Genomic DNA, 14,306 nt, shown 5'->3' with positions numbered 1-14,306 from the left:
GTTTAAGCAAAATTTATTTTAAAAAAATTTCAGGAACTTCACTAACAACACAAGTTATGGGAAGTTTTAAAAAACAAGAAAAACTAGAGGAGGCTTTGCATCCCTCCTTCTGCACTCTTATCCACATAAATGCTCTTCAGAGAGTACAACCCTATTTGATCTCAACCTTTGTGTGAAGACAGAACATTAAGATGTAACTGGGTATATAAAAGGAATGAGGAAGGAATTCATTTTACAGGATGGTTTTGCTATTTAGTAAGAGAAATCCATGATACCTAAAAGCCCTGTATGAACTGCAATTTGAGAAAAATCATATCCACCTATCCACTGGTTTGCAATAAACACATCATAGATTGTTCTTCCTATTAGCTTTCAAGTAATTAACTTTCAACAGTTCCTAAAATTGTTTCTCTACAAATCCAGAGTTCAATAAATGGTTCACAGTCTTCATCAGGCAGTAGTTGAAAGCATCTATCATCTATGTTGAGAAAAAAATAGATCACTAGCATAAGTGCTTTCATGTATCATGTTAGGATGGGATAAGGCACTCTCTTTCTTTCCACTGGGCCAAATGTGAAAGCTTAGCATTAAAAACCAATGCAGATGGAGCTCATAAGCTCCTTAGATCTGTTAAAGCCACAGCTGAACAGATACATTGTATCTGATTTTGGAGAGATGGATGGAGATGACATCCCATGCTTTTCATGGGATGTCATCTTCATCAGTCTTGAGCACCTGGCAGATTTAATCAAACACTGAAGATCTCATTTTGAGAAATGCTGAGTATTATTCACTCCATTGATTTCATTACCCTCATTGAAGATACTTGTGTAAACCAAATAAGTGAAACCCTCATTAACCAGGGTAGACTATTTTCAGGCTTCTGATTCAGGTGACTAGCACTGTGGCATTGTTCCCGACTGCTGTCTGCACACTTTGAGTGGATGTTGGGCTGGAGGGTCACTTTAGAAAATTTTATATCATTAAAAACATGTTTTCCCTAGTGGACAATTCTTAAAATGCCCAAGCTGCATCTAAACTGAAATTTAATGACTATCACAGGAACAACTCCATCCCAATGAAGTGGGAAAGGTGACAGATAACCTGCATGGTTCTGTTCACAGCATGTCAGTTGTGCTTCAGCTTCTGAAACAAGAAAGCATCATATCAAGCATACTAACAGTCCCATGAAGAAAGCTCTCATGGGAAAGAAAATGTCCTGTAACTCTTGACCCATTAACTATTTTTACTTTTCTGGTTGTACATTCCAAACTAACTTGGAACAAGAACTATTGGAAGTGTATTTCTGTCACCCGGGAGAAAAATCATGTAATCATTTCAGTACTCAGTGAAAGCTGAGAAATACAGATCCAAGTGGTACACCCCACCGTGGTAGCAGTGTGCATGTACTGAGAACTTGCCCACTGCTTTGGCCCTTTCCATTTCAGGTTAAGCATGTTCCAGACCATGACTGTGCTCCATGTGACATCTCATGGGGGCTGAGAAGCACTTACACTCCCATAAGCATGAATGCTGATCATTTTTCAAAAGCCATTTGTCTTGTACACTTGCATTTCCCTGATGTATCTTTTGGAGTGAACTGACACTGACAATGTTGGTATTATGCAGGTATGGATTGATGCAGCTACTCAGATATTTTACTCCTTAGGAGCTGGGTTTGGTGTTTTAATTGCATTTGCCAGTTACAATAAGTTTGACAACAACTGTTACAGGTAAGACAGCCTACTCTTTCATTACTGCTTCAGAATTATACTATTTTACTCTAACTGCAGCTGGAAGTACTAAGCTATCTTTTTATCTTCAGTCATTTATTAATGATGGTCAGTCTTGCGTGGACATAGCAACCAACCCAAATCTTGAAACACTGTCTTTCTTACTGAAATTTTAGCAACAGGAACCTGCCAAAACATCTGCTGTACAGCAAAAAAGAATGGGATTAGGTTTGGACTTTAGACAGCTGTGTAAACTGTGCCTGTGTTTGCCTTTCAAAAGTACCATTAAGAGCAACAGTGAACACAGGATGAAATCTTATTGGTCCAAGAACTAAAAGCAGAAGGATTCCAGTTTCCAGAACCATTTCTGTGCTTTGGGATTATATTGCTGATACTTTATGTTGAGCTCCAATTTAGGAATGCACTTCAAATCGAGTCAGTTTGTAAGTGTTTTGCTGAATCACCGCCATGGAAATTCAACCAGAACTGGTCTGCACCTTCTGAAAACGTCCAACATTAAGAAGTTTTGTTAACATTCCATTTTGGAATGAAAACAAGCATCGCTTTAAAATTTCCCATGAAATAGAAATTCAGAAAGTACATGTATTATAAATACATTGTGAACTGAAGGATGGCAAAAAAAACCCATTAAAGTGAAAAGGTACAAGAAAATATCTAGATTTGAACTACCTTAAACGGATTGGAAGCCAAAATCATGGAATACTTCCACTGACTTCAGAGAGCTTTGTACTTAACCCAGCTCATTATTTGCAGTAGGTAATATTGCCAGGTTTGAGAACCTTTCAGTTAGAAGGTTAGCCATAGCAGTCTTCAAAAATAACATTTATCATCTTCTGCAAACAGTTTTGCATTAATCTCATAGCAGCTACTATATAATTGTTTTTCTTCTGTATTCTAATTTTGTCCTGAAATGGAAAAAATCCTCCTGAAACTAAGAAAACACCACAGACTATATGCAAAATCATATTATTTAGTTCCCAGCTTACTATATTTGTTTAATGTTGCTTCATAAGCCTTACCTTCCCTGTAAGAGTAATCTGTAGTTTCATTAAATACTGTGTTTTAGTTCTAACCATAAAAGCAAGCTTCAATTCAGTAGCATTTACAACACTTAAAAATATCCTTCTTTTGGTCAAATAACTCCATAATGTGCTGACATAATTTGTTCAAAAGGCTTTCTTGAAACAGAACAAACTGAAAATAGTACTGTTTCCAAATGAAGGCCATGACTCAGCACTATACTGTCCCATCTATGCTTCAACACACCTTCCTTGAGAGGAATAGTGCCAGTAATGTAAGGTAGGGTAACAATACTGAAAATCAGGGCCAGAAGATATGAGAATCTGTACTTAAATTATGATCTAATTTTACATGCAAAATACTGAGAGCTAGCTCAGCTCAGTTTATAAGGAGATAAGCATCACATAATCCAATTATTGACTAAGTGAAAAGAAGCATTATTCACTTGCTTAAGAATGTTTTTGAATTGTGGGAAACAAGAAAGACTATTGCCATTTTATCAATGACAAATACCTAGCAATTTTCTTCTTTAATGACTGAAAAGAATTTGAGTTTATGGATCCAATCTGGTCTCTTTTGATCCTGCAGCCTTCCCCCAGGAAAACACTTTAAGAATTGCAGGACATAAATTCTTCAATGTTATCAAAATAAAGTAATATAAGGAAGAGGATAAAGTTTGGTGTATGGCACCTATGTTTTTGGGTAGTGTAACTGATGAAAGGAAATTGTATTTACTTTCTGCTTATTAAAGCACTAGTTTGGCATTACTGATGTTCACAGAGCCGTGTCCTCTGTTCTAAAGGTCATATGCAGCAAAAGATTACATACAAGACACTGCAGATTAGGTAGACATCTAAAGATGTTAGGTCTACCTATCTTCAAGCTAGGTTTGGTAATAGGGGTTATTAATACCCAGGAAAACTCATACGTCTGTCACAATACCATAGCAGATTGATTAAAAACCACAACTTTGTACAATCATTACTATATGATGCACACTGTATAATATTTAACCTTTAAACTAAATTCACTATTTTAACAATCTGAAAAACATGAGTTGTATTTTTTTCAGAAAAGCTTAGCCAACTTCATAGATGAAAGGACTTCCTTATAGATTAAGGATGGTTACCCAGTGCCATCTGAATGGCAGCAGAGTTTGCTAAAAATGCACTGAAAATCCTCCTGAATATCTGCTCACATGAATGGATGAATAGGAAGGCTCTTTCACTTCAGGCCACTCTCTTGCTATGCTACGGCTATCAGCTAGGATGATGACATTACTCGTTAATATCTTAATATTTAATAGAGCTTTGTTGATTTTTTGGAACAGAACTTAGTTTTAAATCAAAATAGTAAACAGAAGTAGGTAATTTCCTAGCATAGTATGCTGACATGAGCTTTTGATCATCAGGATAATTGCACAATTAGCATTTTCACAAGAATCTTCCTATCACTATAAGACAATTCCCATCTAGTTCTTGAAGTGTTTTTTTTCACTGGGCTGTTCTTCTCTCCATCATTAGGGATGCTTTGCTGACTAGTACCATTAATTGTGTCACAAGCTTCATCTCAGGATTTGCAATTTTCTCCATATTGGGTTACATGGCTCATGAGCACAAAGTTAAAATTGAGGATGTGGCCACTGAAGGTAGGAAGTTAATTTTATACTAGTTTTACCACTTTTTGTCCACCATTTCTTTGCAAATGTGTTTATATTTGTTTCAAACAAGTGTGTGAAAATCTCATGGAAGTGACCTGAATTAAATTACTTGGAACTAAAACTCTGTGTGTACATGCCTTGCTGAAATGTGAGCTCTAAATGGTATTGATTCATCTCACCTCTACTGAATTGAGGTTCCCCGACATCTTGCCCCTCACAAGTTCAGCCTGTGCAACAAACAGGCATTTACCGCTGCACAGTATCTTGCAAAAGTATTGCTGATCAGTGCCATACGTTACTGTTTTGGATGGTTCTGGTAGGCTTAGCTGTAGGGTCACCCATGATTTCAGGTCCTGTATCTCTCATCACATCCACGAGTTCTCCTGCCAGACAGTGGAGTCCACATCCACAGGGTTCCTTCTCTACTACATAGTTGAAAAATAGCTAGTAAGGTTGTGAATCTCATAAAAGAATACTAGAAGTGGAAAAGAATGGGATAGATTTTTTTTTTTTAAATACAAAACTGTCATGAGTACATTATTAAAGTATTTTGGATATATTTTTGGTATAATGCAAATTTTGTTTTAACAGCTACTCAGAGTGTGATGTGGACTGAGGTAAAAGTCAACTTAGTCATAATTTATCTTATTAAAATGAACACTTTTGTGAAGCTAAGAAGCATCATTTGGTAATACTTTTTTTTTTTCTTTGTCTTTTCTATTTCAGGAGCTGGTTTAGTTTTCATCCTGTATCCAGAGGCAATTTCAACTCTTTCAGGATCTACATTTTGGGCTGTGGTATTCTTCATCATGCTCCTTACTCTTGGCATCGACAGTTCTGTGGGTATTTTTTTCCTTCTAGCCTTGACATTTTTCCTGTCATATTCTGTAACTGGAGAGGTATCAACCTTAAACAGGGGCTTTTCAAATAAACATTATGTACATTCCCTGAATCTGTTTTCACAGTCACAGCCAACATACCAATAGTATTACTGCTGGCAGTATATTCAAGGACTCACAATATTTAAGAGGTTCAGGAAAAAAATCAAATCTTTTACAAGCCAGCAAATAATTACTCACTGCTGCTTTTTTGTGACCTTACAGAGGGGCTGTTCATCAACAATTATTACTATTTAAAGGTATGACCCAACACCACTGCTGTGAACTATTACTACTACGAACATGCAATAAGGTTTTGGAACCCTATCTGCAAAACACAAGCCACAGTAAGACACTGAGTAGAGTAGTTTCTAGAGGAGATTTTTACATGTACTGAAATTCATTAATCTGCTCAAGATACACAATGTCTGAAGGTAGTCTGATTTTTTCCTACAAGCAATGATACAGAATTTCCTGTAAATTTAGTCACAATTTAAAAATCACACCAGAATATTTCCTTAGTGGTTTCATTTTACTACTATCCTACCGTAAAATGTCTAGTCTAACGAGTGTATTTGCTCTTTCCATAATGCGATGACTTTTACTGTACCATGATATTCAGGATCACAGAAACTTCAGCCCAGAAAATATCTCAAGTCCCCTAACAACCTTTGTGCTGCTTTGTTCTTGCCAAAGAGGCATCAAGACATGCTGTTATATTTAACTTAAAGGTTGATTAATTTCTGGGAAAAACAAACAGGGTCTTTGAGGAATAGTGAACCATGAACAAACATTCATCATTTTTAGTAGGGTAGACGTTTCTTACTATTCTAAAGCATAGAAGTCTCTTTTGTAGTTCTGAATGTATAGAGATGATCTAGGAATTTCTTGCTGGAAATGGCAAAAAACAATGTTTCCGTTGCTTATAACTTCAGAAAACTTTATCATTTTCAAGGACAAGAAATGGAAAGAATGAACTGACATGGAGGAGAGCAAAACTAAGAAAAATGAGGTTGCAGCAGGAAGCTTTGATAATCATTGGCAAAGAGCTGAATGAGATCTTGTGGAGTGAGGTCTGAGCTGTAAAGGCCAGATTCAGGTCTAAATGTTTCCGAAGTGTTTGGATTTTTGGATTCCAGCTCGGGTTCAATGAAGTTTGTCTTTACACACTAAGATCTGGATCCTTATTCAAAAGTTTGAGGCAAGATTATATCTGGGTTTGTAGCTTGGCCATTTTTCAGCTGTAAGCAAACATGAAGCATGGAAAGGAAGGGTTTAGCACAGTGGAAGGGCATGAATGACCAGTAGGAACAGGGCAGAATTAAGAAGAAGAAAATACATGCTCAGAAGTGTTTAGATCCAAAACAATTAACTTTGCAACAGCAGTAAATTTAAGGCAATGTAAAGAAACATTTGAGTGATGAAGACACAGGGCTTTTCCTACAAGTGGAGAAAGCTTTTTCTTGTGGAGCTAATTGAAATACTATGAACTGATGAACTGTGGCGAAGTTTAGCTGTTACTTTCTAAAAGGGGAGGGATTTGCTTGTTCATGTTTTGTTCAGGATTTTTCATCATTTACCTAAGAAAACTCAGGTCATGCAGTACTTTTTATGGTGGTCTTCTCAACTCTTCCCCCACAACTGACTGATCAAGTCCCTGAAGGGAAAATTAAAATTTTTAAAGCTAAAAAAAAAAAGATCAAATAACCCCAAAGCTAAAGAGGAAGAATTACATATGAATAGTTTTATTCATGCATATAAGCCTGCACTGGCACAGAAATACAGACATCTGTACAAAAATGGAACTGTCAAAGTGTTTCAGCAAAGAGAAATCTGATCGTGCAAGTTTAAGCAAGCAACAATGAAAGGGACAGAAAATGGAACAAATGTTTGTAAACATTTTTTGAATAGGTATCTAGCTTGGCATAGGGAATTAACAAGGGGAACAAATTGTGATACATTAAGAAGTGGTCCTTAGCCAAAATAATCCAAGCTGTCTCTTCCCATTTTCAACTTCTCCAAGACCATTTAAGTGCCAACATGGTAACAACTTCTGAGAACATCAAATATTAACCCATCTTAACTGCAGGGCACTCACTGATGACCCCCCCAGACATTAGGAAATACAAGCCTACACTATGTTTTGGAACATTTTACTTGTGAACATTAGTTACCTTTAAAAAAACAAAACAGGTCCACTGCCCCCAGCAATTTGGCTCTAGACAGGAATCATTCAAATTCTAGATAGATAATTCTCTGCTACTGATTTCAACCAGAGATGTTGATTGCATCAAATTCTTACAGGAAAGGGACAGGCTATGCCAGCACCTGCTAACCAACTACTGTATTGCACCAAGCACTCCAGATCTTGCCATTATCTTTCAGCATCAGAAAAAGCATGGAATCCAGCCTCCCCAAAACATTAAATAAATTTATCATGACAGGAGACTGGAATTAATTGTCACAACTTGGGGGGGGCAGGGAGAGGGGAGAATGCTGTCATTGGTGGAAAGAAATATTAAAATTCATAACAACCTGCATAACCCAGCAATTTCAATGAAAACTTGGAAAGTACCTTTCCTGTATTGCAAAACAATGGCTAATGTTCAGCATTAACTTCTAGAAAACAAAGTAAAATTCTTTCACGTTGTCAACAAAAAAAATTACATCAAGCTTCCTATGTAGTGATTCTTCCAGGTCTGGAAAGATTTTTGCCAAACTGGATTTGGTTAATCAATGGCTAAACTGAATCTTCATTCAGTACATTTCCCCTAGGTGCTTGTTGTGTCTGTCTTTATATTAGAAATCTCTTAAGGGGTTTGGTTACTTAAGCTACCAACTTCTTCCCCAAAGTATATTAAAATGTATATTCTTTTTCCCAAAGTACTGTCTACTTACTATCCTGGTGAGTCAGCAAAGGGTCCACAGAGGATATACCTATCGAGCCACCAACCATGGCACTTGATGTCCAGTTCCCTGACTCAGTTCTCTACCACAAGAAAATAAATTGTACCTCAGAACACCAGTGATTTACAGCTGAAATGTCAGAAATCATACAGTGGTTGGGAATTAATCATACAAGCTGCTTTACATTCTTCGATCTGTATTTAGAACAGTCATTAGCATTTAATCAGAGCTCTTGCTTTCCCTTCCTCAGATGGGCGGAATGGAGGCTGTCATCACTGGCTTGGCAGATGATTTCCAAATTCTGAAGCACCATAGAAAGCTCTTCACCTTTGGTGTTTCTTTTGGCACTTTCCTACTTGCCCTTTTTTGCATCACCAATGTAAGTACAACAAAAGTTTCCATGAACAAGCTACCTTAAAAATGCCGTTAACCTCATCAGATAGAAATATGAATAGGCTCAGGTGACTACTTCTGTTGTAAATGTTAATTCTTGAACAACTTTATGGTCAGAACATTACTTTTAGTCTTAGGTACATGAAGCTTCTCTGCTTTTTTGTACAAGATCATTAGCTATCAACCGAACCTACAAGTCTTTGTTCCAAAGAACTGCCTGTGCTACTGTTGTTTTTGTTTGGTTTTGTGTGTTTGTTTGTTTGTTTTTTAAAAAAATCACATTAAATGGAAACGTGTTGAGTGCTTATTCCTGTGTGAGAAGCTAAGGATTTCAAGTGACCAGACCTTTAGTCATCTGGCTATTCTCCTGAATATTATTTCCTGAAGCAAATAAGAAGCATTCACTTCTTGTGAAAGGAGTTTAGAATAGTGATCTCCTCTCCCCGATGTGTTTCTTAATGTTCCTTCATGTACCTAGATCTTATCTCTTAGTCTTAACATCATAAAAACACACAGATAACTTATCGTGAACATCTAGTAACCTGTATTTATCACTACCATAATCCTGAATGATTTGCCTCACCATGCTTTTGACAATTAATTAAAGCATGAGAATCACAGTGCTCTAGGTTGGAGAGAACTTTCCTTTTTTTTTTTTTCCCCTGACAAAAAAGCAAAAAGCCCTGTAAGCAAAGATGCCAAAAGTGGCAGAAAACAACTCAAACTTGAGGTAGCCACCATGAAAGTAGATGTGCTGAACCTCTCTCCTTCCTAGAAATGGTTTCCAGATCTATTAAGGTTACTGAAATGGCATAAGTTTATCAACAACAAAGCTCTTTTTACACTAAAAGAATACTCCAATATTTTTACGCTAGTTTCCTCAAACTGGAAAATATTTGAGACACTAAAAATAGATATATCATTTAAAATACCTATCCTTTTAATACCATGCTATCTCCATTGTTACCTAAAGAATTGAACATGCTCCTCCCATGCTCAAAGTTTCAACTGGAATAAAATTTCCTGAAGTTCAAGATCAGAACAAACTCAGTGGTTAAGAACCGGACCAGGTGCCAATGGGTGCAATTCCACTACCTTCAAGTGAGCTAAAGTAGTTCAAGATAACAACCTAGCTCTAGTTTTAAACAATGGTGCCTGTTCATAGACTTAAGTCCACCCCACCAGCTGGAATGCACAAAACTGCCCAGACTTGTCCAAATGTATTGGTTCACATAACTGAAGAAGAATATTTCTAATGTGTACAAAATACAAAGAAAAACCCTTGTGATACCATCACATTAAATTAATCTGTTTGACATTGTCCACTGACATTTTAAGGCTGTGTTTTCAAAACATGTTTCTTGCAAAACCATATTTGTCATTCATTTGATAGCAAAAGCATTCATTTAGAGCAGGTGTAGAACAAAAACAAGAGGTCAAACTCAAATATCATTCAATAAGCAACATTTTCTTTCTAACACAACAAGCAAAGTTCATTCAGTTTCCGGACAAGTCCCCACAGAATTAAAAACCTAGGCAAGGCCTAAGTACTGTTCTCTCTATTTTTGTAAATGTGCACAGCTGTTTCAGAAAACCATCTTTTTATAAGAAAAAAGAAAACTGATTGATTGCAGAGATTAAAATCACCTAGAGTTCTAAATAGTACAAGTGCTATTTGTACCATTGGTAAAAACATGCAAAACAATTCCTTTGTTCTTCCCCTTCTGAACAGGCATAGTCAGATTAAGTTTGGTTGTAAAAAAAAGATTTTAACAAAAATCTACAGCAACTGCAAACATTTCAGTTGTTTACATGTGACAAAGAATGCCCTGAAACACATTATTCAGCTTCATTTTGAAACAAGTAAACATACTGCTGTCTTCCATTCCTCGTTAGCCTGAACTAAATAAAATGAGCAGTAATTTACACAAATTCATACCACACTGTACAATGAGGTAAAAAGTAGTCAAACTACAGCTTAAAAAAAAAAAAAAAAAAATCAGTGAAACAAGACTGTAGTAAATGCATTTACAGTTCTCAGTCATGAACCACTGAAGAACAGAAATGTGCTGTTGTGAAGGAAGATGATCTGGTTTGCTCTCTCCACTGAGCAAAGGCTTGCTGTTACCACAGCAAAGGAGCTAAAGAGGGCAAAGCTGCTTCCACACTGGGCTGGTAACAGAGACTTAACATGCAACTGCTCCCTTTGCAGGAACATTGGAAAACAGAAACGCAGGCACTCTGGGAAAAGGAGACATCAGTCTAAGACTGCAGATTCACTGGAGTACAGAATAATTGGCCTTAGGAACAGAGTGATAATGGCTTGTGGAAACTCTTGTAGCGCACCATTCCTGCCAATGACTTAGGAAGATCTTCATTTAACTGCTGCAGACGGGCTCTGTCCTACAAGCTGCTGAGCATTCCCCCAAACAGCCACTGCCTTGAACTTCCACTGAAAACACCGAGTGCAAAGAGCACCCATTAATCATGCTAAGCTGAGGCTTCTGTTTCCCAGTTCAGTGAGGACACAGGTGAAAGGAAGCCTCTTTTAAAGAGTTGCAAGTCTGATTCCACTATTTTGTATGCAAATATGAGCCCATGTCTGCAGCATCAGCTCCATGTTAAAATACTTGGGTTAAGATAATGTTTCAAGTAAAGCAGATTTCTGTTAACTAGATACTAAACTCCTGAGATGATTCTATTTGTAACTTCACTTTGTTGCATCTTTTAACTCTTCAATCCTAGGGTGGAATTTATGTGCTCACACTCCTGGACACATTTGCAGCTGGGACTTCAATATTGTTTGCTGTTCTAATGGAGGCAATTGGAGTTTCCTGGTTTTATGGTAGGCATTTCATTTTGCATCTGCAAAATCTTTTCTAAAATTCCAAGCGCTCTTAACAGGCTTACACGTTGTTTTAAGGGAAAACAGCACAGCCTTGTACACATGAAACCATGACAAGCCAGGTTTCATATAGTGATTTTCATCTTATTTATGAATAGTGACAAGAATCCAGACATTCAGTGGGCCAAACTTTGAAACCCTGCACAAAGCCAAAGAAAACTGCCTTGTGAAGGAGACTGCGCTGGGATGGAAACGTTGCTACTTTTGCCAGTATTTTGCAGCTGTTAACACAGCTGATGACCTGCAGTAGCAGTTTTATACCTGGTAGTTTCAGAGCAAGTAGATTAGCCTAAATACAGGCTCACCTGTTCCTCCTTTCCTTGACTTCCCCAGGACCAATCTCAAGCTCCGCCATGCAATACAAATAAAGGTAGTTTGTCTTTAGAGAGTTATAATAATTCCTACATTAGTCCCTTTTGTTTGAGACAATATTCTACTGAATTGTAAAACAGTAGTGGTTTAAAATTTATCTTATTTCATAGCATGGTATGGAATACCGAACATCCTAGATACCAGAAATAATACTATTTATAATACTAATAATTCTATAATACTATATAACACTATAATAATACTAATTTATGCCACAAAAAGAGTGCAGTAATTTGCTTTATGCTCAATATGGCAGGCTATAGAGTATTCAGTTGATTTCTGGCACTAGGCTGGAATCACTGTATGCCAACCAGAGTGAAGTGATATGCTACAGTACCCTGAAAAAAATATGTCTCAATTTAAGTCAGGACTCAGAAGATGTGCCCAGCTTATTAAATAATTTCCCTGGCCTTATTTGGTCTTTAATATTTTTCTCCTCCCTAAAGTAACATAAATAAAAAGGAAGACACTCGATACACAAGTTTCATAAGAAAGAAGAAAAACATTTCTTTCCCACTGTATAAATGACCACAGTGATGGCAAACAGCCACATTCACTGCTCTAAATCCATATGAATGCACTTGGATAACCTTAACTGGGAAAAACCCAACAAACTGAAGTTGTGCTTTCCGCCACAACGCTGACTTTGGCAAAACAGTAGGACACTGAGTCTGCCTGAGCTCAGCCCTTAGCCTCCAGGAACTTCAGAGTCTTGTGAAGTGTCCTGCATTGTCTAATTTCACCAAGGAAAAAAAAAACCAATCCTCTGCTATAAGTGATGAAGTTGACTACTACTACTCTCATAGAAGTGAAACAAAAAGGTTAAACTGAATATTGCTTACAGTAGAAATATTTGAATATTTGATTATATATATAGCCTGCTAAACCTCCTATAAAGTTATGAGAGAGTATCTGTCCTGTGGGTGTTCTCTCCATCCCTAATTCAGCATTTAATAGGTGAGGTGGTTTTAAGTATCTGAAGTCAGTGTTTCAAGCATTTCCCTTCTCCCCTACGTCCCCAGCCTAGAGGAGTACTTTTTATGTTCTAGCACTGACCCAGAGTTCAAAATTTCCCCTATCAGATAGGAAGGTAAGGCAATTCATAGCCTCAAGCCTACTCACTGGAAAAGATGCTGCCTCCAGAAGAGCAGAAATTACAAAGTGCTGTTAAGTCACCAAATCAAGCAGAAAAAAGCAAGTCATAATTTAATCTGAATTAGGCATATCTTGCTAAAGAAACAGTGAAAGTGATTTTTCCTTTCTTTTGGGGAGAATGCTATCAGTTCTTTATCTTGGTACAGACAGGGTTAGTAAAATTATAAGGACCCCAAAAAGAATATCTCATTTTCTCCCAAGTAAAGCAATAGGATTCTGTCTGCATCTTAGGTCTTATACAAGACATCTCACTGCAACAGTCCAAACTATCAGTTATATCTGAAATTGCTTGCTGCTAGATTAATCAAGTTTCTTGAGCTCTTGTTTTTCTTCTTCATCTCCTCTTAATTCTTCTGTCATACTCTCTGGTTGGTCACAACTCTTTTCATTATTACCAGGTTTCAATGTCACAGCAGCCTGCAAATCTTCTTCCCATTGAAGTCCATATTGACCTAGCTGCCCTGATCCCCAATAAGATTGTTCTTCCCCTGAAAGTCATCTTCATTCCTATTCAGAGATAGTGTTCATAGTTAACATATGATTCAGAAGGTTTGTAGACATTATCATTCTTACTGCCATTTACCACCCTCAGTCACTTATTTATCTATCCATGCTGCGCCACCATATTCTTCTAGTCAAACAAACTCTCGCTTGCAGTTAAAAACTGTTGATGAGTGAATGAGGTGAAAGAACAGCATTCATGCATAAAGCTGTTCAATCTACTAAATAAATAGTTTTTAGCTTTAATGTACTAATTTTGTCACCCAACATCAGCATGGAGCTAGCAATTTATATGCTGTTCTCTCTCAAAATAGTGGAGGCACGAGATTTCACAGACAACTGTCTTCAATCCCTGTAAAAGAGCTGAATGCAGAAGAGTGATCATAGCTTAGCTTGGAAGCAGAGGCATAAAAATACTCTTCATTTAGTATGGGCAAGTTATTATGAGCTGCTATTAAAATGGGATTTACTGCACTTTACAATAGCTATGCTTTGTATGTGGTTCACAGACTAAGCCAAGGTTAGTCAAGTTTTGTTTATTTGTTGCACCTTCTGTCCTTTATCATCCTTTCCTTTCTCCCTCCTGCCTCCCCATAACCAGAAAATATCTACTCATTTGTCTTAAGCAGCTGACAGATGGTTTTACTGACACAGCATGACCTGTTGCTTTATAAAGAACTTATTACAGCCCCGGGTGCTATTTAAACTGATTAAATCTGGCATGGTCTTGTCTACCTCTTTTTTTCTGATAGATCCCAGTT

The 14,306-nt window shown here is 37.1% G+C and overlaps 1 protein-coding gene across 2 annotated transcripts in view; it reads left to right on the top strand.

The window, feature by feature from the left end:
- The window catches only part of SLC6A2 (solute carrier family 6 member 2), a 73,771-nt gene that overhangs the window by 46,388 nt on the left and 13,077 nt on the right, over positions 1-14,306 (top strand). For both annotated transcript variants that reach the window (XM_072872475.1, XM_072872474.1), the window contains 5 exons: positions 1,630-1,733; positions 4,298-4,422; positions 5,161-5,273; positions 8,470-8,598; positions 11,358-11,457. In XM_072872475.1, the coding sequence (XP_072728576.1) occupies positions 1,630-1,733; positions 4,298-4,422; positions 5,161-5,273; positions 8,470-8,598; positions 11,358-11,457 (571 nt within the window). The remainder of the gene's footprint in view (positions 1-1,629; positions 1,734-4,297; positions 4,423-5,160; positions 5,274-8,469; positions 8,599-11,357; positions 11,458-14,306) is intronic.

The sequence above is a fragment of the Ciconia boyciana genome, chromosome 9, assembly GCF_034638445.1.
Source record: "Ciconia boyciana chromosome 9, ASM3463844v1, whole genome shotgun sequence".
NCBI classification, from domain to species: Eukaryota; Metazoa; Chordata; class Aves; order Ciconiiformes; family Ciconiidae; genus Ciconia; species Ciconia boyciana.
This window is presented reverse-complemented; position numbering and strand designations above follow the sequence as displayed.